Source organism: Candoia aspera, chromosome 7 (genome assembly GCF_035149785.1).
Source record: "Candoia aspera isolate rCanAsp1 chromosome 7, rCanAsp1.hap2, whole genome shotgun sequence".
NCBI classification, from domain to species: domain Eukaryota; kingdom Metazoa; phylum Chordata; class Lepidosauria; order Squamata; family Boidae; genus Candoia; species Candoia aspera.
The window spans coordinates 2,655,043-2,679,787 of record NC_086159.1 but is presented as its reverse complement, the minus strand read 5'-3'; the positions used below and the strand labels follow the sequence as shown (position 1 = coordinate 2,679,787).

Below are 24,745 nucleotides of genomic sequence, written 5' to 3'. Positions count from 1 at the left end.
ACATTAAGGGGGTAAGGAGGTACCCCACCCCAGGATAAAATGTTCCATGTGGCTCTCATTTTCTAAAAAGAACATTAGTGCGTAAACTGGGCAGTTGCGCAAGGATGATTTTATAGAAATGCCTCCTGGAAAATTCAGATCTTGGGCATGGACTTTATCACCTTGGATACACAGAGTTCTGTCTTGGCCTGAGGAACAGAATTCGGACAGGTCATCTGCACTGCATGTGGCCAGCCCAGAAGGATTCATTCAGTCTTCAGTAGCAAGTGCCAAAGCATTCCTGGCTGCGATTCATGCTGGAGTCACTCTGGAACCCTGTCTGGCTTGGCAATGCTTGCGGAGGTATTTTTAGAAAGCAGACATTGAAATTATTACCTAGCCTCGATTTGTCATTCTGCGATGCGGGAAGTCAGCACCTGCTTCGTCCCCGTTGTTTTTGGTTACTCTCGTACCAGGAAGAGTTATTTGAACCTTCACCCCCATTCGTCAAGTAGTGGTGTGGCTGAAGGAGCAAGAAGGGCACGTGCTGAGTGATACCGATGCTACAGGTGGCCCGTGTGGGCTGTGAACGCATGGCGGGGCAGCCTCTGTGCTGCATGTGACTTCCAGCACCCATTTACATTCTGCAAAGAAGTCGAAGTTCCCTCTGTTTTTTTTTATAGAAACTTCATTAAGTTTCAAGCAAAGATAAACATTACAGAAAAACAAAAAGCTACGAAGAAAAAAAACCTGAAGCGTAGAAACACAAGAGAAAAATTTTCAAAATGACAAAAAAACGGTGACTTCCGACTTTTAACGGCAAGGATATACAGCAATTTTCCATAATCCATCCCTTACTCTATATTAAACCAAAATCACATTATTTCTATAAATCATTCCATTGGTACGTTATAAAAATCACTAAATACAGTTGCTCCCTCCCCTTATATTAAAAGAAAAAAACATATACAATGTGTGTGCGTGTGTGTGTGTATACACACATATACACATACAGTACTGTGCAAAAGTCTTAGGCCACCATTTATTTATTTACTTATTTATAATACATAGTCCCCTGTACTATGTATACCTATCGAAGTTTTTATTATATTTATTTTATTATGTATTATAGTGTTTTACAGTTTTATATTTTTATTTATGTTTTATTGTAAACCACCAAGAGTCCCTTTTGGGAGATGAGCAGCGATAAATTTGATAGATAGATAGATAGATAGATAGATAGATAGATAGATAGATAGATAGAAAGAAAGAATATATATATATATATAGAGAGAGTCCCCCTTTGGGGGAGATGAGCGGTGACAGAAATTTGAAATATAAATAAATAAATTTAAATAAAATATATATGTATACACCTCATCAATTTCCCTCCCAAAGATAACATTTATTTATTTTCTTCCTACTACTATTCTGTACATTCCTGTCTACTATAATAAAGATCAAACTAAAAAACATATCAATTGTCTGCCATTGTACTTGATAAGGCAACAATTTTAATAATCTTAATCATATTAAACCCAAAACCAGACATTTATTATTTCTTTATTATACCTTAATAATCTTAATCCAAATCATTAAAGATAAATGAAATCAGCCAAACCCTAAAAGCAATCCAGATAAATATTCTTAAACCCTTAACCCACTTCAAAATAAACCAGAGCATTTTCATATCCCCACAATGCACACAGAGCTTTTTTCTTTAAAAAATCGAACAGCCCAACTGTCCCCCTCAAAAACTCTGACTTCTCTTCAGGAGACCTCCCATACACAATGACCCCTTCTTTTCCACGGCGTTCCATCAGAAGATCAATTTCACTTATGGCTTGCAACTCGATCTCTCCCTTAAATTTCTCCAACTCGACTATCCGATCTTCATCCAGCATTTCAAGAGAAGTCCCAATCTCACTCTTAGAAGAGGCATTTCTGTCGCTGTTAAATTCCTCAGTTTCATCCCCGACCAGGTGACACGTTTTAGACCTCATGTTTTCCACAATGTCCTGAATGCCTTGCATAAGAACGTGGTAGGAATCAGAAAGAATCTGTTTAAAATCTCGGTGGAAGTCAGAGAAAGTCCACTTGAAATCCTCCATGTCTCAAGCAGTAGATTATGGCACCCCCCAGGAGCTTAACACACGAAAGTCGAAGATATGAAAGAATTCCGGAATTTGTTTACACAAGCGAAAGTGAGATATGCAGACAGTTCCCCAGGGAAAGTAGAAGCAGAAAACTGAAAGTTCAAAACAGCCGATTCAACATGTAGGAAAATGCTAATACTGTATCTTCAAATTTAGTACAAAAATAATAACAGGGAGACAATTATGTACTCTCAATCCTCCTTAATATTTGGATGGAAAACAAGGTCCAAAACTTAAAAATATTTTTTTAGAAAAAAATTGATCCCAAAATAACGATAAGCACCAAGAGAACCCCCTTCTCCTTGCTGCAGAAAGCCTCTCTTAGGGTATGCATACTTAAAATAAATATAAATTGGGTGATTTAGAAATGGGGTGCGGCCGGTCTTGGTCGCCCTTTAAGGCTGCAGCACGGCTTGGAAAATGGTGACATCCCAGCCTCCCGGCTGCTCTTACCAGTCTAGCGCAAATGCTGTTTGCGATCTTCTGGCTGCAAGCAGCCGTCTGGAGGACAGATGGGGTGATTCCAGGTGTTTTCCTTTTTCTGGAAACACACTCCTGGGCTTCAGGAAAAACCTGCCTGAGCCCGAAAAACTGCCGCATTGTCAGTTCTGCCAGCTGAGCCTGCAGGCACAGCTGTTCAGTCCACCATGTCGCCATCGGAAGTCTACGTTCCCTCTGTTGAACTTAAGGAGCAAGGTGGCCAGATTTCAGCAGTGCAATCATTTTGCTTTTCCCACCCCCAAATTAAGGCTGGGAAGGAGATGCAAGGCCTCTGAGATGTAATGGCCCTTGTTCCCACTCTTCAACCATGGAAAATGGGCAAACTTTGCATGGCTGAAGTTGTAGAATGTCACCAGCAAGATTTTTCAGGTTAAAAACTTGAAAGTAAGGCTGGGCATGGAAGGAGAAGGGTCTGGGAAGTGACTCCTTCCCACTGGCACCCTTTAGGCCCCCCAGCCTCCACTCCAACTGTCCGTGAAAAGGAACTGACAACTTTCGATTCTCAGCATGTCGACATTGCGACCGATCCTTGATTCATCAGTGCACCAGTGAAATGAACGGCTGTTACTTGGCCAAAATACGTTGCCCACCCTCTGTTAACGTTAACTGTTAAGAAAGCTTGCAGGCAGAAACATGCAGAACCAACTGTTTCCTAGCTGGGTGTGTAACTGTTTGAATTATCCTCTCTTTGTAAACTCCACTGGGAGTTGGAAAAAAAATCTAAGCACATTCACCTGCAGAGTATTGGGTCTGTGTTCACGGTATTCATGCCTTCCATCTGACTATGGATTTGGAAGGTGTCTGAAGCAAGAGGAGACAGCCTTTGCTGAATTTTCAAGAAAGACTTGAAAATTCAAGAGCAAGGGTTCGGCCTAATGTCTCAGGATCCTTCCATGCCTCTTACAGCTTCTTAATGAGTTCTGTGGCCAACTTGGAATTCCATATGCAGAATGCAGTGTGTGTGCAGTTATTTGGGGACTCAAGATTAAACCTTTAAAAAAAATCTGTGGTTTAAACCAGTGTTTTTCAAACTTGGCAACTTTAAGATGAGTGGACTTCAATTCCCAGAATTCGGGGAGTTGAAGTCCGTGCATCTTAAAGTTGCCAAGTTTGAAAAACACTGGTGTAAAAGAATGAGCTGGGCTGAGACATTTTGGCCTCTGTCCACACAGACAGAGAACTTGCACCCTGTAGTGATTTTCCTGGTTTGCTTCTGTGGTGGTGAAGGATCCAAACTGCTAAGTTCTTATACTGTGAAGTGCCATCAACATGGGTGTCTGTGTACAGAAAACAGGAACTCAGATCCCTCCCATGAGACTTTATCTCAGCCTACATTTCCTCACGATTTGGGTTTGAAATTCCGTACTGGACAGCCTTGAATATATGTCTATATTTATTATGTTCAACTTCCTAAGGATGTTTTGGGTATTTATTGTCATCATTATCATTATTCCACCATGGTGGTGAGGCTTGATTTAAAACTCTGCTTGCTCTAAATGGGCCCCATGATTTGGTATTGGAATTATCCTGCTTTGTCCTTCCAAGATTGATTTCTTTTCCCTCCCACTGTCTTCCACCCTGTAAGGTATTTCAATTCCTTTGGGCCTTCTAAAGAGCTACACCAAGTATTTCCTCCATCAGCTTCAGCCGTTCCTGTGGTATATGGGTAAAATTGCTCACCTGGGGTGACTTGTGTCTGAAGACAGGGCCTTCAAGATACTTTAAAAAGTCAAGTCCCCCTTGAGTAGAGCTTGACTCCTGGTAATTTTATGTCCATGTTCATATAAATTGCTTGGCAGAAATACAGAAGTGGTTCACCGTTGCCCTTGTATGGATTTTTTCTCCCAACTCTCCAGTCTGACCTTAAGATTTCTTGATTATCTCCCATCCGAGTCTTAATCAAGTCTGATTCTGCTTAGCTTTTTGAGGTTCAGCTAAGAACAGCTGTATGGGACCACCTGATGTAGTATCTTGCATCCTGCATCCATTAATGTCTCTTTGGGTTTTAGATGGCTTTTACTAATAATGTACAACGTTCAGATGAAAGTAACAATCTTTAGAGGCAGGAGAGAGAGCCCCAATGAGGGCTAGCTTCTGAGAACTTATCCACTCTGACATTCTAGCATTTTGAAATATTCTTAGCCAGCAGTAAGGTCCTGAAGCATGCTAGTGCCGCTCATGAATTGGGATCATCCCACAGTGCACAGCCTGGGGCCTTTGCAGTTCAACATGCTCCCATCATCGTATTGTTGGTAATAAGAGCTCGCATCCGTATGAAATATTACGAATTATTATCATCATTCAGCAAAACAAGACGTCCCATATTCCCTCTGGCTTCCCCCCCAATCAGGCAGAGCTCTTCAACTGAGATATTTTAGGCATCAGTGTGAACCACAGTTAAGGCTGCTTCAGTCGACCCATTTAATGTGGTTTGGAAACAGGCTGTGCAGAACAGTTCAAATTCAAAACATCCTGAGAATACCCCCCCCCCATTTCAAGTTTGAAACAATTACTTCAGGTTCAAAACAGGTTGTTTTGGAAGTGTTTTGAACTTAAAACACCTCTCTGTTGAGCTTGACACACAGCACAGTGTTTCTCGACCGTGGCAGCCTGAAGAGGGGTGGACTTCAACATGCTGGCTGGGGAATTCTGGGAGTTGAAGTCCACACCTCTTCAGGCTGCCACGGTTGAGAAAACCTGATACAGCAGAATCCTGGCTGGATTATCTAGGGTCTCTGGTTATTCCTCTTAGTGGTCAAGACTGACCATGATGTAACCTTCAACTGTGTAAGAGCTGAGATTGACAGCACAAGTCAGAGATGTGCTAAGGGGCATGAAAGATGTTCTCCAGAAAATGCTAACGGTAGCCTTTGCCACAGACCTAAAATGTGATTCCATAGGTTTTCTTTGGTGTGCTGGTAGTGCAGAAGCTGAAGAGAACCAAAGCTAGAAGAGACTTAGAGAGGAAGACAATTCTGAAAATCAAGATACGACGGAAGGAGAAGAAAGAGAAGTCGTTTGCCTTTTGAAACATTTAACTTGTTACGAGTTCATTGGGGCGGTGTCCTTTCCAGAAAATAGTTTCCAGAGGGGTGGGTACCAGAAACCTGTTGTAGCGAAAGCAAGAAATGACCGTGGCACTTCTCCATGCAATTGATGGCGGACTTTGGCATTTGGGGAGGGGGACTCAGGCTTCCCGGAGGAAGTAATGGAGGAAGGGTAGGGTCCTTATGGGTTCAGAGAGCTTTGGAGAGCTGCTGCTGCTGCAGGTTTTGAGGAGTGGAGGCCATGGGCAGATGATAGCTAGGTATGAGAATGGAGGGGAAAGCCTCTGGCCCAGAGCATGGGGCATGACTAGGCCTGCTGAGCTAATTCAGCTCTTACCACACAGTAAAGCCTTGGACAAAAGCCTCAGACTTTTTCAAAAGTTGCTGCTGGCTTCTGATTCTTCACATAAAAGAAATGGAGAAATTAACTTTCCTGGAGTGGGTAGATCGACTAATAGGTCTCTGTTAATTTGATTTCGGTTCAGTTCAGATAGGTATAGCGGCTGTCCTGGCCCTGCTCACTTTGGGAGAAGATTCTGACTCAGCATGTAAGAGTTTGGAGCAGATGTGGAGCTAAAAGTTGCATAAGCAAGGCAGAAGTGGTGGGCTTTCTTGGGGTATGAGACCTCCCTGGCCATTGTTCCAAAGTTCCTGAGATCTCCTTAAAGGTGGAGCTAATAGGTCTTGCGCTTGTTGGATAGTGCTGTTTTGAACCAGATGGTCTGCCAGCTGGGATGACTGGTTGCATTCATCCAAGCGTGCTGAACGAGGCCAGTTCAAGACTGGATGGCTCCAGATGCACCACTCCTTGGGGCGGGACAATAGGGCTAGCATGTTGTGTGAATCGAGACCGCTAAGCAAATTTACAGATAAGGGTATCATGCAAACCCATGGAAAGGGTTAATTCTGTAACCAGGTTAAGCAAACACAAAGTTAAGCTGGACTCTTGGTGACCATCAGGACTTCCGCCGTTGAGTTTTGTCAGCAGCAGTGCAGAAGTGATTTGCCATTACTATCTTTAGGGGAGATCCCAAGGTTTGGAGAATTCTCAGCCTCAGACCATGTTCTGATCACAAGCTCTTACTCTGCACAGAATCGTGTTCTGTGGCTAACTCCAGGCCTTTTCAAATGTTCATTTTAGCAGTGTAATTGGAATCATCCCCATGGGTTCTGCGGTGAGTGAGTTCTTGGCAGTCAGAAATCCTTGGTTGCTTACTCATGAGATTTGAGAGATCTATATGGTGGCCCAGTGCAGACAAATGTGGTGACTCTGGGCAGCATATACATCAAAAAGAAACAAATATAATTACATTCAAAATCACAACAACTACACTTCATAGGCAATCAGGAACCCACAATATGCCACAATACCTCACCTCACCTCGGAATTCCTATCATCCTGGTCCCAATGCTGGGGAAAGAACCAAGTTTTTAATGCCTTCCTAAAAGCCAACAGAGTTGGGGCCAACCATACGTTGTGTGTGTCGGGGGAAGATCGGTCCAGAGAGCAATGCTGCAGTGGAAAAAGCGTGCCTCCTAGGTCCCGTCAGATGGCATTACTTCAGGGATGTGTGTGTATGTAAATATAGGCTACATTGCTACTGACCTATCACTGTGTAGTTACTTGAGCATTTCCTGCAAAGATAAGCAAAGTTTCAACTCTTATTTTTTTTTAGATTTTTTTTTTAATCCTGCCTTTATTATCTTTATAAATAACTCAAAGCAGGGAACACACCTAATACTCCTTAAATGCCTTCCTGTGGTGGGTGGCTCTTTAAAGGCCTTTCTCCAGATCTTCCTCTTTCTCCTCCTCGTGGTGAAGGGCTTTGCCCCAGTGGGTGATTCTCCAGTGGTCGCTTAGCTTTCCTCCACGGTGGTGGCCATGTCAAGAACGGGATCTCTTTCTTGATCTATCTGCACTGCTGAAAGAATCACATCTCCTCTCTTCGGGCATTGGGATAGCGGCAAACGGCCAGCTGAATTGATCCATAGCCAGCAGAATTAACCATGTCCCCAGTTTCTTACGGGAGGTTTCAAAAGGGTGTCACGATCTGGAATGCACGTGGCATCGTGATGGTGACCGAAGAGGTTCAATCAGGGTGTCTCTGCCGTGACAATATTTACGGAAACCGTTTGGCGCTTTGTGATGGAATGTCTACAGGAGCTTAGCTTGGGGCCTTTCCAAAGGTTTTCTGAGATTTTTTTCAGATGAAATGAAGAGGGGAGATAGCAGACAGATAGCAGTTTCCCCTTTCTCTAAAGCGTTAAGCTGTGAGGAAGAAGGTGTTTTCTGGGGCCACACAGTGTTGAGGTGAAGGGCCCAGGCTGAGTAGAAATTTGCCCAGAATATTTGGTATGGACCAGAGACCCTTGTCTAATGGTTTTTTATTTTTTTATTTATCATATTTTTATTACCGCCCATCTCCCCCACTCGGGGGACCCTGGGCGGTTCACAATAGAACAGTATAAAATACAATTAAATTTTGATTTGATGCTGAACTGACTCCTGAAGTGGAAAAGGTTTAAGACCACTTGATTTATCTCCTAAATCGTCACTGTCTCTGGACACTGGACACAGGCAAATAAATAGTGAATCTGGCTGGATTCACTTGTGGCTGCAAGCCGTGGCTGGCTTTCATCCTTGAAACAGCCGAGGTGCCTGAGTTTCCACACTGCTCTGAACCATGCACCGTGCTGAACAAATTGTATTGGCCGAGTTCACTCCAAGCACCCCAAACTCAAATGAAATTAATGACACAGTGGCGTGACATGCGATGCTAAGCTCAAACCTGTAGAACTTGATGTTCTGTAGATGTCTGAAGGATTCTAATGTAGGGAAGATTGCTGCTTGGAAAATTGATACATTTTGCCCCTAGCCATGATGAATGCAGGGTTGTACCCTAAGATTTCCACCAGGAAAGGCCGGAGACCCCCTCCCCTACTTTTCTCCAGCGCCTAGCCGCCAGTTCCCCTTCCTCCTGACTCTTGGGCAAGACCCTGCTTCACAGAAACCGACTCTAAAGGAGTTGTGTCTTACAACACAGAGAGTGGAAGATGCTTTCTATACCTTGGTGCGAGAGATTCGGCAGTACAGATTGAGAAAGGTCAGCACAGAAGAAAAGACTCCTGGGTGCGTGAAAATTAAAAAATGCCTTTTAATGTAACCTGGTAAGTTTCATTTTTGTTTAAGGGGGAAAAAAAACCCTAAGCGTTTGACTGGAGAAAAGAGTGTGATCACCCGTACAAATCAAATCTAACTTGCAACTTCTCTCTGATGATTCCCCTAATTTCAGAATGATTGTAAGTAAGTACCAGCTGACTGGATCCTTTTCAAGTTTTGCTATGCAAAGCTTTCAGTTCCAGCTGAGCTGGTTTCCAACTGGGGCAGGTTGGTGAGGGCTGGTCTCTGATTGGTTCTCTGGGTCCGATCCTGATTGGTTATTGTGGTGGTACTGGTTCCTGATTGGTCCTTTGTCCATGCTGGCTTCTGATTTGGTCATTTTTGGAGCTCTGATTCATATTCATACACACACACACACACACACACACACTGTATATATAGTGTGTGTGTGTTTTTTTAATTGAAAGTTTTAATAATAACTAATACAAACTAAAGTAGAACAAAAAAAGAAGAATGAGAAAGGGAGAAAAGAAAGGGAGAAAAGTGCAGAAAGAAAAAAGTAGAAGGGAAATAGGAAAAAAAAAGATAGAAATATATAAAGAGGTGGCCTCCAATCTTCTTTACAGCAGTTATAAGTACAACTATAAATTGAGCTCTCTAAAATTATATCATGACTCTCTTCTTTGTATAATCTCTCCTGTCTAATCATCAAAACCATAGATCATAAGTTCATTTTTTTCTTTTTTACACAAAGAAGTCCATAAAGGGTTTCCAGTCTCCTATAAATGTAAATATTGTCTTTTTCCTAACCACATTTTTGGAGTGCTGATTCCTGATTGCTTTTTTTGTTTGTGCTGTGTTCTGGTTGTCTAGTCTCAGCAGCTGAGTTCTGGTTGGATCCTTGTCCAGGCAGGTGTCTAAAGCAGTGCCCAACGTACCATTTATTTTGCTAGCAAATGTGTACAGGTAGTCTTATTTAGCAACTGCCTCATACAGTGACCATTTGAAGTTATGGCAGTGATGAAAAAGTAACTTTACAAACAATCCTCGCATATATGACCTTCACAGGTCTCAAAAGCAAAGGAAAGCTGAAGTAAGTTTGTAAGCACAGTCACAGTTTCACTTAGTGACTGCTTCACTTAACGACTGAGTTGTCAGTCCCAATTGTGGTCACTAAACGAGGGCTACCTGTATGCTGTTTACAGTACTGGAATTGCAAGAGAAGTGGTAGTAGATCATGCTGAGTTTTAGATTGCTTTAAAAACGCAAGAATTGTGCAGGAAGTTAAGACTTCAATTTATTTTCCCAGGAGAAACCCATCGTTTCCATTTCTTCTCCTTTCACGCTGCAGGATCAAGTTGTTTAACTGTAGTACTGTAACTCCATGTGCAGCCCCACAGCTATGGAGATTCAAAAGAAAGGTGGTGGCATTCACAGCTGCACCTCTCTGAAGGCATGTTGTCCAAAAGAGCCTCAGAAGGCAGGGGAAAGCCACAGCTGTGGATTTCCTGCCTGCACATCCTTTTAGCTTGAAATCAAAGGAAAAAGTGAGGAAAGATGTTGCAGATCAGGTTCTGCATCTTTCAGCATCACCTCCACAAATAGAGTTGCACCACCCAGTTGGAGCACCCGTAATTCGCCACAGGGATATCCCAGTCACTGAAATGAAGTCACAGACAGTAGTTTGGGGAGAAAGTAAAATATATGGGGGAAAATGGCACCAGGGAGAATGAGTTGGAGAGCGGAGCAGGTACCTTGGGGGGTGGTCCATCCATCAGGTACAGGGCCAGAACCTGAGTCTTACTTAAGTTTTATGCAAAGAGTCAACTAAAGAAAATTATATTTCACCATCCTTGTCCTGACATGTAAGCGTCAGTTTTTTGATACTATGTTTGAATAAAAGTTGGAAATACTTACTGGATTATATTAAATGATGGGATTATTGGCGTACTGGATTCATTAAACAATGGGATCCTTTGTTCCTAGTTTTGCTGTATCTTATAGAGCCATGCCGTTTTTCCCCTCTCTCTTTTAGAAGGGAAAAATATCTAAGAAATGCATACCCATAAACTCTACATCTCATCCTAGCTTCTTGTTGCTGCTGTTGTACATAACAGTTGGGTTCACATGACACACTTCACTGGCTTGTTGGAGTGACCCAGTTTCTGGGTTTTTATAATACACTGAATCATAAATTACCTGATGGGCGGGGTCCACACAACATGCTAAGCTACCAAACCTCAACCAAGTGTAATATATTGTTTGAACGAAACCATCAGGTTTTTTAATGGATCTGGGGGTGCGTTTTGTGGAATTCAGCCAAGATGTGCTGTTTTACACTTGCTTCTTCAGCAATAAGCCTTACAAGTAGCCCTCGACTTAAACCATAATAGGGACTGGAAAATTCCTCATTAAGCGGTGCGGTCATTAAGTGAGGCATCATCTGACCGCATCCAATTTCATGACATTTTTGTGGCAGTTGTTAAGCAAATCACTATGGTCGTTAAGTGAACCATGTGGTCGTTGAATGTACCATGCAGTTGTTAAGTGAATCACATGGTTCCCCACTGATTTTGCTTGCCAAAAGCCAGCTGGGAAGGTTGCAAATGGCGATCGTGTGACCCCGGGATGCTGCAAGCATTGTAAATACATGCTCGTTGCCAAGCCCCGAATTTTGATCATGTGGCTGTGGGGACGCTGCGACGGTCATAAGTCACTTCTTTCACCACCGTGGTAACTTTGTACGGTCGCTAAACAAGTGGTTGTGAGTTGAGGACTACCTGTATTGAAAGCCAGCATGTAACAATCATAGTGAAGGTGTTGGACCGGTACTGGGGACACTCTAGTTCTAATGGGATTGACACCTAAATAAGTGTCCACAGGGTTGTTGCTTATACCTAGTTTTCCGGGTAGACCCATTGACCCTCATAAGAATTAATCTTGGGCAGAGATGCAAGGTATTGTTACAGCATGCCCTTCTTTAAAGAGACGAATCTTTTTGCTAAGTAAACTTGTAAAGGGTTGTATTGCAATAGTATATTAGGTGAATTGGCAAGGAAGGCAGATGAGGTTCTTGGGAGGTGCTGAAGGAGGCCTTTTCTAGAAAGATTGCTGCCGTTTCCATCATTGGATAAGGCAGCTAGATCCCCCCTTTGAGTTCAGATCTGATCAGGCCAGTTCTGGGAAACTGGAAATACTGTAGGAATAAATGCAGAAAGAAGACACTGGGATGATGGAGATAGCTAGGAGAGACCTTGGTGTGGAAGTGGTTTGGCTCAACCCGCTTCTTGAGATTGTACGATCAGATGGAGTAGAAGGAGGTGGTTGTTGAGCCTGAAGAACGGGCTTGCCGTGGACAAGTGGATCAAAACACACAAGCACAATTCCTTAATACAAATTAAGGGAATGGAGGGTGAGTTTTGTTCAAATAGCCTAGTAGTGAATTAACAAGATGAATGAGATGAAGGAATGAAGGAGGGAGGGAGGGAGGGGAAGAAGAATAGGACCCTGGGATGGAGAAGTGTTAAAAAGATAGCCTTGTGGGCCTAGTTCAGGGAACAATTGTAACGGAAAAGTCTTACTGGGAAAGTTGGATGGATACAGTGCAAGACTAAACCAGGTATTGTAGACTTTCTGCTTTAGTTGTGTGTTTGACTTTTGCTGTTGCTTTGGTTTTCATTTCATAGCCTTACTTGATCTATCACTGTTCATTGTCCGTCCTACAGACGCTGCCCCAATTGGTTCCTCTTTTGTGTGATGCTCTGATCTAAGAGCAGGTGGCCTGTCTTCTCCACCTCCCTCCATCCCGGTGCTCCTCAAAGAGGTTGGACCGTAACACCCGTAGCCCTTCAACCAGCCTGCTTGCAGTTTCAGCCAACAGATCACAGCCTTGAATTGGCTGTCCTGAGACCCTTTCTGTCCCCGTGATCCTTGCCTAGCGAGCCAGTTGCTCTCCGAAGAATTGTACATACAATGACCGTTCTCACTTTATGGCAGGCTGACAAGGCATTTTGCAAGCGATAGTCCAAGCCACTGAGGTAGCACCGGGCTGGGTGAGCTGCTCTGTAAAATGAATTGTCTCTCAGTTTCCTCAGGAGAACTTGAACAAGACTGCAAAACTCAGCCAGCAAGACTGAGCTTCACGGAGGAAGCAGAGGGTGCAAACTTGCTAAAACTTCGGGGTGCAGGAACTGTAGCCGATCCGTGATCGCTTGGCGCTAAGAGTGCTGTCTTCTCTTTGCAGGGTGTAGACGACGCCTTCTACACATTAGTTCGAGAAATCCGAAAGCACAAAGAGAAGATGAGCAAAAATGGCAAAAAGAAGAAAAAGAAGTCGAAGACAAAATGTGTAATCATGTAAAAAAAAAAAAATGTTGTCGATCCCTTGTCCTTCAGGGGCCCTTCAGTAAACATGACTCGTTTTTGTACCATTCACACTAAATTATTAGAACAAACGTTTTTAACATTACTTTTTCCTCCGCCGCGTTGTTTTCTGAACCTGCCAGTCGTACTTTCACGTCGCTTGCTTTCGTTGACGGTGGAAAGTCAGCGCTGGTAATGCTGGAGGGCTGGTTCTCCCACGTAGCGGTGCTTGTGAAGCAAACAGAAACTCCCGAGAGGCGTTCCTCAGAGTCTTCTGGTGCACGCGGTCTTCTAACGTCTTACGGCTTGTCTGTGTTTTGTTTGGCTTTTTCTCAGAAAGTTGAGACTCCTCCACACCTTTGAGGACCAGCCGTAGAGCTAGATGGGGCTGGGACCTTGGCTGTGGTAGCAGATAAAGGCTTTGCTTTTGTGCGGCTCAGTTTTATGCGTTACGTTCCTTTGCTCCGGGAGTGGGAAGGATGAACTGAGGAATTTCTCTCACCCAGGATGGCAGGCTCGCCATTCCACTCAGAATAAAATGTTCCTTTGAGGTTTAGAGCACCTCCGTCCCATTCGGTGGACCCCCCGTCTTCTGAAATCGTGGCCCTGAAACGGGGTGGCAGTCTTCCAAAAACAGGTACAGTTTCCTGCCTGCCAAGTAAAAGAGTGTAAAAGAGGTGTGTAAGTCATAGGAAAGACTTAATGCATCTCAGAACCCAAACTGAACCGCCTCCACAGGCATTAGGTGGAAGCCACGCTGACCTCATGCACTCCATGACATCATTGCACATCTGTGACTGATGCAAACTACAGAATTTGCACCTTGCATGAAGATGTCACGAGGCGACATCTTACAGCCCCACAGTCTCTACTAACTCCCTCTCCCCTAAGACCGTATACACTGTGAAAATCCCATTCCTGTGACGTGCATGCTATTCCAACGGCAGCGCTTTTCCGCCCTTGTAAAGTATGTGAAGTTTTAAAAGTGCATCTCCTTCCTTATTCCAGCACCCACCAGACCTGCAGTGGAAGGTGGGAGTAGCAGGGAAGAGTAGCTTTACTGGGTACCGGGAGGAAGAGAAGACGCGATCGTGTTCACCCAGGACGCATAAGCCATTTGCGTTGGCGACCACAGCCTAAGTCGATTAATGTGAACAGTTTGGCATTTGTAGCTGAGTCTGTTGGGCCTGTCTTGCCCACGTGGCTAGTTTATTATTTAGTGCGCTGCGTGAACCACAAAGTGGGTTAGCATGGTGATGAAGGGGAGCATGTTGCATGAATGTGCCCTTTGTGTGTTTGGGAAGAGGTATTTTTGAAATGCAGCATTTGTGAGATTTTAGTTGTTCCCATGGCCAAGGCCACCTAAATAGATGGAGAGAAAGCCTTGGGGTGGAGGTATAGGGGTTAAGGACTCCAAGTGAGCAGCATTTCAGAACGTGGATGATGGCCTACAATCTGGTATAATTGAGGGAAAGGAGATTTTCCTTTGTGGATGCGTTGTGAGAGTCCAGCCCGTGAAGCTAGTTCGTCATTCATTGCATGGGTGTGAAACCAGAAACAAACTGAACATCAGGTTAAGCATCCCTGGCCCTTACCGTTTCAGGATTATTTCAGGGGCTGATGGAACACGGCACCGTGGAAGCATTTGTGATGCTGGACGCTGGTGCTTTGCTTTACCAGCTTCCCATTTCTTTATGTTTGGGGGGGGGGGGGAAATCTTTTAAAACAAAGAAAGTGAAGTCGGCTGAGACAACAAACATGGAGGGTGGGGGCAGTCATAAGGCCTGGGAGCCATATATTTATGATCTGGGCATTCCGCAAAAATTAATACCTGCAGGAATTTGGGCTTATCCTGTTATTGGACTGCTGTTTATTTCGAGAATTCTGCTGCTTCCCTCCATTCATCCTTTTGTTAATGAAGGAAAGGCCTTTTATAGTATAGAAATGGGTTAGCCTGTGAAGCTAAAGGCCGCTTTTTTTTTTTTTGCACTGCCACCACATCATTTGTATGTCCAAGGTACAAATACTTTTCTGCAGCCTTTGAGTTTCAGCCACATCATATATTTTGGGTGTCCAATTGTGTGTCTTGACCTCATCTCCATCCACAGATAATGGATAATGCTCTCCCCTCCCCCCCACTTTTTTAACTACTAAAAACATTTTCACTTTTTAACGATTGGGAGGGAATGCAGTTTGGCCCAATATATTACTTCTCCGTTTCCAAAATATTGGATATCTTTATGTTAAAGTCACTACTGCAACCGATACTTGCTATTTTCGGCTGCAAAGCTTTTTTTCTTTCAAAAGAGGGATGTCGCCCCACTAGATTGGAGTCCTTCTGTAGGCATTGAAAGCCAGCGTAGCACGCTGTCATTTAACATGAATCGTTTGCGATAAGAAAGGTCATCTCTAAAATGCCATTGAGAAAGGGATCTGGTGGGACCGCTTCCATTTGCCCAACCTCTGCTTTTATTTCTGTTCACGTAAGTTTGATTTGTGGAGTGTGAACAAGGCAGTGGCTGGGTTTAGAAGCTGATCAAGAAGATGGTTGGCTGATTTGTCAGTCAGCTGTACGAAAAGTTGTTATTTATATGCCCTTGCCTGCTCCAAACCATCTTAGAATTGAATCGGAAACATTTCCCTACCTGTTTATGTTGTATTGTGTGAAGAGATGTACAGGCACACCTCGGAGATGTTGTGGGTTGGGTTCCAGGCCACTGCAATAGAGCAAGTATCGCAATAAAGTGAGTCACACAAATGTTTTGGTTTCCCAGTGCGTATAAAAGTCACGCTTACTCTATACTGTAGTCCGGTGTTTCTCAACCGTGGCAGCTTGAAGATGCATGGAGTTGGAGTCCACGCATCTTCAAGCTGCCATGGTTGAGAAACATTGCTGTATTTTATCAAGTCTGAAATAACATTATGTCTAAAAAAACACTGTACGTACCTTAATTAAAAAATACTTTATCGCTAAAAAAATGCCAATCATCATCTGGGCTTTTTGCTGTTGGAAAAAATGGTGCCGATAACTTGCTCGAGGATTGCCATTAACCTTCAGTTTGAAAAAGTACCTGCAATGTCTGCAAAGGGCAATAAAACGAGGTATGCCTGTACTAGGATCAGTCAGTCAACCGCGCTGTGGGAATGCAGCCAGCCTGAAGCTAGCTTAGATAAGGAAGGAGCGGCCTTCAACAGGAGTTGCATGGAAGTCATCTGGTTATGAACTGGTTCTGGCAGGCAGCTGTTTGATTATACATTCTATACATCTGCCAAGATAGATGTGCAGGTGAAATAGGATTCCCACAGATCTGATTGCATTCATGTACTGTATTGTTAAGCTGGCGACAGATTATTCCAGTTGATGCAACAGCTCGCTGGTCCTGATGCATCCAGACTGACAAGTGCTGGGAATGGAAACACTTTTATTATGGTGCCTCAATCTTTTTAAGCTGCAGTTTAAATGTTGGGAGTGCAGGGTGCCTTTGGGTTTAATTGGTTAATTAATTAATTGTTAACTGTTGTGGAAGGGCAGTCAGCCAGCAAATAAATGCATGTAAAGGCACTGTAGAAAAGTCCAAATCTCTCTGTTTTCCATGTAGCAGATATTAATGCCTTATGCTTTACTTCAAATTCCTTTTAAACGTTCTATGTTTTACGCATGAAACTTAACAAACGCCCACTTAGTTTAAGTATCACTGAATCAAGCAGATTCTGGATCCTTTCTACTTCAGCCCTCATTCTCAATGGAGCATCAAACACATTGCCGAGAGGCCCAGTATCCAAATGCCGTTTATACTTTACCTGTGCCTGGTTTTAACTCCATTGTTCCATACAATTTGAAATGGTATTATGATTACCACAAGGCATTCTTTCTCAGTGTATGAAAATATGAAGGAAAACTCACTGGGTGGTGAGTTTACCATCTCCAAAGCTGGCACAGAGAAATGCAAGCTAAGCAACAAACTTTGGTGGGTTCATTTTTGTGTTTTACATTTGGATCTGTAGCACAGATACAGCAATACTCATTAATTTTGGGGGGGAAATAACCAATTTGAGGAAAGGGGGGTTAGTATGGAAGGAATGTATATGTGGAGATAAATTCACGAAGTCTAAAGTGGTAAAAGTTTCATATTGATTTCATAGTAACAGACAATAAAAGTAGTCCTCGCTTAACAACCACATTTGGGACTGGAATTTTGGTTGCAAAGCGAAGCAGTCATTAAGCGAATCTGACTCGATTTTATCACCTTGTGGCAATCATTAAGCAAATTACTGTGGGCTTTAAGCGAACCGCATGGTCGTTAAGCGAATCATATGGTTCCCCATTGATTTTGCTTGCCAGAAGCCAGCTGGAAAGGTCAGAAATGGCGATCATGTGACCATAGGATGCTGTGACGGTCTTAAATGCAAACCGGTTGCCAAGTGCCCAAATCGTGATCATGTGATTGCATGGACACTGCGACAGTCTTAAGTGTGAGAACTGGTCATAAGTCTTTTTTTTTCTCCAGCACCATTCTAAGTCCAAACCATCACTAAACGAATGGTTGTTAAGTGAGGGCCACCTGTATTGAAACGAACGCCCACTTTCAGTCTTTGCTGGATCTCTCCTAAACCTGATTAACCTTAATAATTTAATTCCACTGTTGTGGTTTCCCTTTGCAAATGAAATCTGTGTCTCGCCCAACTCTTCTCTATCTCAAATGCCAAATTTCTTACTATTTCTTAAAATGCGGTGTGTTTACCTAGAATATATTTTAACTATTTTTGTATAGTATAAACTAAAACATACATGTTTTGTACATTGTGTTTTTGTTTGTTTGTTTGGAGGCAGAACAACTGAATGATGTCAAGGTTTTGTCTTCATTTTATTTTGGTCACGTGACCTCGGGATGTCGGTCACTGGCATAAGCGTTTGAAGAACAACCACTGTTCACTTAAATCTTTGCAGAAGTTTTATTAGCAGCATGGGCTGTGAAGTGCTATGAAAACTACTTGTCACAAACAATATTGCTGTCATTGTACTTAATAAAAAGGAAAAGCGTTTGTGTGTCTTTCTCCGTTTCTTCTTCCCTCAGAAGCAAAAACTCTTAAGATGGTGGAACTTGCTGAGATGGCTAAACTGACTTCTTTGGTCAGAGAAAAGACCATACCCACGTTTATTGCTGACGGGAAACCCCTTATGGACTTTTTGCGTGAAACAAATGAACTTATGATTTATGGTTTTGATGACTCGACAGGATAGATGATAGAAAAAAGTCATGTTGTGACCATAGAGCAAGAGGTAAATTATAGTTGCAGTTTTTAGCTACTGATCTAGATTACTGTACCTAATATATAAATTATATGAAGATATTTACATGCAGGTATGGATAAGTCTGAGCGGCTTCCTAACAAAGGAGATTAAAGCCACAAAAGGAGTCTGCCAGGGTGTATACTGGCTCCCTTCCTCTTTAATTTTTATATAAACAACATTGTAGCTTAATAATCTCTTTTATGCCCCATCAATTGGAAGTAGAAAGGTGCCTATCTTACTGTAAACAGATAGCATGTTGTTCTAGTGGTTAAGGCAACAGGCTAGAAACCAGGCGGCTGTGAGTTCTAGTCCCGCCTTAGGCACTAAAGCTGGCTGGGTGACCTTGGGCCAGGCCCTCTCTCTCAGCCCAACCCACCTCACAGGGATGTTGTTGGGAAAACAGGAGGAGGAAGGACTACTAGGTATGTTCCCCACCTTGAGTTATTTATAAAGATGATAAAGGTGGGATAGAAAATAAATGGTACTCATTTATATCAATATTAATTGGAATGAGAAGAATCCTGTCAGAATGGCGCTTACTCTAGAAAAGAGTAATTACAGATAAATCATTCCAAAACCAAGGTGGTAGCATTTGCTAAGACTAAGGAGACAAACATGGACTCCAGATGGTAAGGAGATAGAACAAGTGAGGACGTTTAAGTGCTTGGGTATTCAGTTGAGTGAAATACTATCATGAAGAACACAGCATCAACAAGAACGGCCCTGAGACCATCAAAAGCCGTGCTGCTCCTCAAAACGATGGTTAGTGCAGCCTGCACTTAAGATCTTCCAGGGGGAAAGCATCTCTCGGTTGATACAGGCCCCCCCCCAATTTGGGGTTTCAGTAAATTTGTTAAGATCAATCTTAGCCTTACCCCCATGCATACCAGCAGCAGTGTAGAGATTCGAAGTGGGCCTTCCATCAATTAACACAAGGGTAAAGAAAGCAATAATCTTACAGGAGACTAGTCCTCATGCCCAATACTTATTCGGCGAAACAATGCCTCCATGAACAATAAAGCAGTAATAGATGGGTGCAGCTGTGTCCAAAGCTATTCTCACAATTATTGCTAGATCAGGAACTCTTGAATGACACAAGTTACACGCTATTGAGGGACTATTTTTTAAAATTTTTTTTAAACAAGATAGCAGGCATGTCAGCTTAAGCTGACCAAGTGGTATCGATCTTTTAAAGATGGACACAGAATATCATGTTATTTACAGTCTCATGCAGCCCACTCCGAGACAAGCTTTCACAGAACTTCATTTTCAAACAATGCCAACAGCCAATTTGGAGGGAAGATAAAAAGGACTACCAACTACGCACCGTTTATGCATTTGTAATAACTCACAGGTGGAAGATCTGAGCCATTACTTATTACACTGAAAATTGTATCAGGGACTATTCATCATGCCTTTGTTAATCCAGCTGAATCGGTCTAGTTTAGGAGGAAAAAACTATTTCCTGTTGACAGATGTAGATGGACATGTAACAAAAGGTTACAGGGTGAGGTGAGGTGTTCAGGGTCCAATAAGCATTTGCAGACCCTGCCACCAACTTCTGAAATACATCAGTGATCGGAGGACACAAATTGGAGAACATCACTGATGAACTCCTGAAGGAAACTAATTATGGGAATATTAAAAAAAAAGAAAAAAATAGCCTGAGGCTGGGCCTATGACTGTTCTCCAGCATTCTGTGTCACTTGTAGGCCAGCCAGATGCTTTCAAAGTTCACAGACAGACAAGACGGTGAAGGCCCTCATCCACAGTTAACGCCCAGGAGATGGCACTGAAGCCATGCTGCCTGGGATGCTGGGGCTAATTAGCTTCCATAAGTACCATTAGTTCTCCAATCCTAAATCTAGTTTTAAATCGATCTATCCTTCTTTTAATGGTTTTAAATCTATCTAAATTAATGGCCATCACCCACCCTGATTACCTGCCCAAAGCTAGGGCAGACTGGTGATTACATCAGACTGCCCTAGCTTTCAACCACTGAGTTTCTGCAGAATGAGTGAATGAATGAATGAATGAATGCATACATCATTCAACCGATTTTATTGCTATTACAGGCTGATCAATGACAATTTAACCCAGTGTTTCTCAACCTTGGCAGCCTTATGATGTGTGGACTTCAACTCCCAGAATTCCCCAGCCAGCATGTGGAGTGGGGAATTCTGGGAGTTGAAATCCACACATCACAAAGTTGCCAAGTTTGAGAAGCACCGATTTAACCTACGGGCTACACATGCCTTTCAGACTTTACGGCCGATTGGTGGTCAACTGTCCTCATAGTAACGTTGTTTCAAAGCTCTGTATTTCCGCAGGAAATACAACGCCTCCAGTTCTTTGATGACAAACTCCCCTCGGGCAATCAGTTTTTTTATTTCTTCGGGATCCTTCACTTCCTTGTTTTTTAGGAAAGCTGCCTTGAGTCGGGTTCGGAAGTAGCCAGCCCCTTTGGGGTATTCCTTTCCGAGATACAGTAGCTGCAAAACACAACAAAATGTTGAGCATTATACATTCAGCAAATCACACAAGCTTTTACGTATGTCCAGTTACTCTGCCGGCCCTACCCAGGTACCCTTCAAATTGTTGGACATCAACTCCGATCTGGCTGGGGATTATAGGAATGGAAGTCCAACACATCCAGAGGTCACCCAGCGGGAGAAGGCTGGGTTACTCCTTAGAACTTACTTTTTTGTAAAGATTCAATACTTCATATCTGAGAGGGTTGGCCATGCTGACAGTTGAGATGTACGCCTGTTTTAGTCTTGTAGACTGGCATATTTACCTGAGGAACAATCGTTTTAATATTAGCTGCATAATGAGATCTGAACAGCTGTCCATTACTTATTGATTGGCAAGAATCACCCTCTCAGATCCAATTAACTTCTTTCAGTGTCTACACCAGCCTGTTTCTCCACCACCGTGCTTAAAGCATTGAGTAGCATTTCACTTTAGTTAATTAAAAATAGCCTTCTTTCATCCCTGGTGGCTTCACGGACACTACACAGTTTTCTTAGCAACAGTACAGAAGAGATACTTTATTGCCTTCTTTTGGGAAGTTTCCCTCCGTTTATTATTATTTATATTTTATTGGTAAGTATAACAACCAAAGGGTATGATATGTTAATTTTGTATGATAAAGTACTGTCAAAAATATAGCAGTGCGAATAAAATCAGGAAAGTATAGAATAATGAATAAATGAGTGACGTTTGTAGAAACTAAAAGTATATTCATAAAGTGTTATTACAGAACTAGCTCAGTCCTTTAACCTATTATTCAACTTAGCCATATGGACCATCTATTCCTCCATCTTCTCAGTTTTGGTACAATATGTTATTTTGATACAACGGTATTTATATACTTAGACTCTTAGCTGCCTTAGAGTACTAAACATAGATAAGAAAGAAGGGATATTCCATCAATATTAATTATAGTTTCAGATATTAATGTTACAATTATTTGACTTTTCTTCCAAAATATAAAGAATATATAATGAAATGAAAAAAATGAAGGAAGAGCATACATCAAGGGATTTGTTTTACAATTGAAGTTTCAGTCTTAAGCTAAATTACTTGTTATTAAAATTTCCATCTTGTTGTTACATGGCGTATATGAATAAACATATATTTATGAATATGGATGGATGTATTTTTGCACCTGTTAATAAAAGAGAAATAAATGGGAAAAAAAACAATTTAGCACTTTGGAAATACTAAAAAATAAAATTAAAAACAGTAAAAAAGAACTGGGGGGAAGGAAAAAAAAAGAAGCTGTTGAGTTTCTGACTCCCCCACTTTTATACCTCTGCTAATTTGCAATATATATAAGCATTTAGGCCCCCTTAAAAACCAATCTGCAGATGATTCTATTTGCCGTGCTGTGTGCTTTATTCTATGTACAGAACCATTCTTGCTTAAATTTAATTTTCTGTTGTGTAAAATGTGAATAATAAATACATACATACATACATACATACATACATACATACATACATATATATATATATATATATATATATATATATACTGTTAGTTTTGCCAGTGCTACGTATTCTCCAAGTTTGAATTTCCAATCAGATATGGTCAGAATTGTGTCTTTCTTCCAATGCAAAATTTATTCTTGCTGCTATAAGCATATATCTTCAATTTATTAAGAGTCAAATGTCAACTGATACCTGCTAACCTGAATTTTTCATGGGAGCAGAAAAAGCAGATTATTGTCGAGAAAGTCAGATGTTTATTTCCTTTACTCTGTTACCAGGTTCACTACATTCTTGTCTAAATTTAGTATGAGAGGACGACTGAGTAGAGGTTGTTTTCAATTACTTAGTCCCAAGTAAAAAAAGGGATGAATTCGGGCAAATAAATACGTCTTAAAAAATCATTAAACCCACTGGTCCAAATGAAGAGCACGGTTTAACCAACAGAGTACTGACTTCAGTGATTTGTGTCTTAACATTATCATCGTTATTCCTACTGTTAGCACATTAATTTTATTGCATCCCATTTTGGGTTGAACATTTGTTTATGAAATATATAAACTGCCCCAATCTGCTACAACTCCTGCAGCTTAGAAAATACACCAAGACACAGCAAAAACGCACCAAAAAAATCATCAAAAGTTCAGGGAAAAAACAACAATCATCAAAAAAAACAAACAAATCAGAGTATCACAGAAGGGGGTCCATCACTGGCTACCCCAGAGCCATTAAGGCCAGGAGGGAGAGGCCTATGGATCTTGGGGGAATTGTGCCCCACAGGCATCGTGACAGAGAAAGCCCACCTCCAGGATCCCACCAGGTGACACTGTTTAATCAGCGGGACTCAGAACTTGTTGATGTGTCAGGCTGTGGGGACAGGTAGAGACTATGGGGTGGGTGTGGGTGTGGGTGTGGGTGACATAGTCAGATACCGAGATAATCCACTCCCTCTTGAACCCAGTCTGTCAGTCGGGGGATTTCAAAACTGGATTCACTGGTATGGAAAAAAAAAGAACCCACGTTCCAGCCTTATGACACCCAGCTCTATGGACCAATGATAATAATAATAATTTATTACATGTATAATAATGTATTAAATTGATATGCCGCCCGACTCGCCGCACTCGGGGCAGTGGTGGTTGGTACTAAACGCCAGTGTTTTCCAGGAGCTGGATGGGAAGGCTGGGGACATGAATCCAAGGGGCAACTGGAAAAACTAAACAGCTGCCGTAGGTCACCGAGCAGACTAGTGAGAGTAAGAACCTACGTCAAAGAGGCAGAGGTGGAAATAGCAGAGCCGAGGTTCACAAGAAAAGGATCTTCTTGGGCAAGGGTTTTGCCCAAGAACTCAAGAGTTTTGCCCAAGCCGATTTTATTGTGAACCGCCCAGAGTCCCTTAGCCGGGGAGATGGGCGGTGATAAATTGGATTAATAAATAAATATTGGGGAATATAAATAAATGGGCGGGAAGGATTGGCTGGTGCCTTAGAGCCGCTCCCACCTGATTAGAATTTTTTGGCCTCTTGGATTTGACACTTATTTCTATTGTATTTTATATCTGTAAATCGTTTTATTTTATAAGATTTTAATTGTTTGTTGTCATTTTAATTTTACTGTAAACCGCCCAGAGTCCCTCTTTTGGGGGAGATGGGGGGTAGCAAAATTTGAATAATAAAATAAATAAATAAAAATAAATAGGTAAGAGTGGGCAAATAAGAGATAAATCTGCAGAGGAGAGCAGCCGCAGCTCGGCGGAAGGAAGGAGGAAGAACTGGCTGGGAAAGGCATAAAAGCTCCAGGAAAGAGAGGCGGCCGGCCCCAGCCAGGGTAGGGCGGCGGCGGCGGCGGGGCTGGACTGAGAGCGGGCGGACTCAGGTTCGAGTCCCTCCACAGCCGCGGGGCGGGGGGGCGGCGGATTTTGGCCCCGTCCTTCTGTTTCCCCAGCCAACCCCACAGGGTTGTTGTAGGGAGAAAGGCGTGCCGCGGATGCGTCGAGCTCCTGCGCCCACACCGAACCCAAGTGATTTCCGGGGCCTTAACCAGAGACTTGCTATTCAGCACTCAGCAGGGCTAGCCGGGCTGGCCTGTGGATGATGGGGGCTGTAGTACTGCCGCATATCTAGACGGCTGCTGGCTACGGCTACGGCTGCAGCCCGCCCGCCCATAAGCCAAGCTCCCCGGAGGCTGGGAGGCCCCCAGCCCGGGGGGAACGCGCCCGCCCGCCCAATCCCCGGGGGGGGGAGGAGAAACCCGCGGCCCGCGCGCACCCACCTGCCCAGCCGCCTGCGGAGCCG

At 42.8% G+C, this 24,745-nt stretch overlaps 2 protein-coding genes and 1 long non-coding RNA gene across 6 annotated transcripts in view; 1 reads left to right on the top strand and 2 right to left on the bottom strand.

The window, feature by feature from the left end:
* KRAS (KRAS proto-oncogene, GTPase) overlaps window positions 1-13,258 on the top strand; it is a 30,572-nt gene extending 17,314 nt beyond the window's left edge. The window contains exons 4-6 of one of the 4 annotated variants that reach the window (XM_063308914.1): window positions 8,728-8,843; window position 9,571; window positions 13,048-13,258. In XM_063308914.1, the coding sequence (XP_063164984.1) occupies window positions 8,728-8,843; window position 9,571; window positions 13,048-13,164 (234 nt within the window). In that variant the 3' untranslated portion in view covers window positions 13,165-13,258. Of the gene's footprint in view, window positions 1-8,727; window positions 8,852-9,570; window positions 9,572-13,047 lie in introns of all 4 variants that reach the window. The other 3 variants (XM_063308911.1, XM_063308913.1, XM_063308912.1) reach the window with 3 other exon arrangements.
* Window positions 6,970-8,041, bottom strand: LOC134501265 (uncharacterized). The gene is made up of 2 exons (XR_010068333.1): window positions 7,419-8,041; window positions 6,970-7,318 (listed from the first exon to the last, which is right to left on the bottom strand). It is a non-coding gene; the product is annotated as an uncharacterized LOC134501265 (long non-coding RNA).
* Window positions 13,259-20,504: 7,246 nt separating the features above from the next.
* On the bottom strand, window positions 20,505-24,739 carry ETFRF1 (electron transfer flavoprotein regulatory factor 1). The gene is made up of 3 exons (XM_063308650.1): window positions 24,723-24,739; window positions 21,160-21,256; window positions 20,505-20,951 (listed from the first exon to the last, which is right to left on the bottom strand). Exons 2-3 carry the CDS (start codon window positions 21,202-21,204, stop codon window positions 20,742-20,744), a joined length of 255 nt encoding a protein of 84 aa, XP_063164720.1. The 5' UTR covers window positions 21,205-21,256; window positions 24,723-24,739; the 3' UTR covers window positions 20,505-20,741.
* Between the last annotated feature and the right edge of the window lie 6 nt (window positions 24,740-24,745).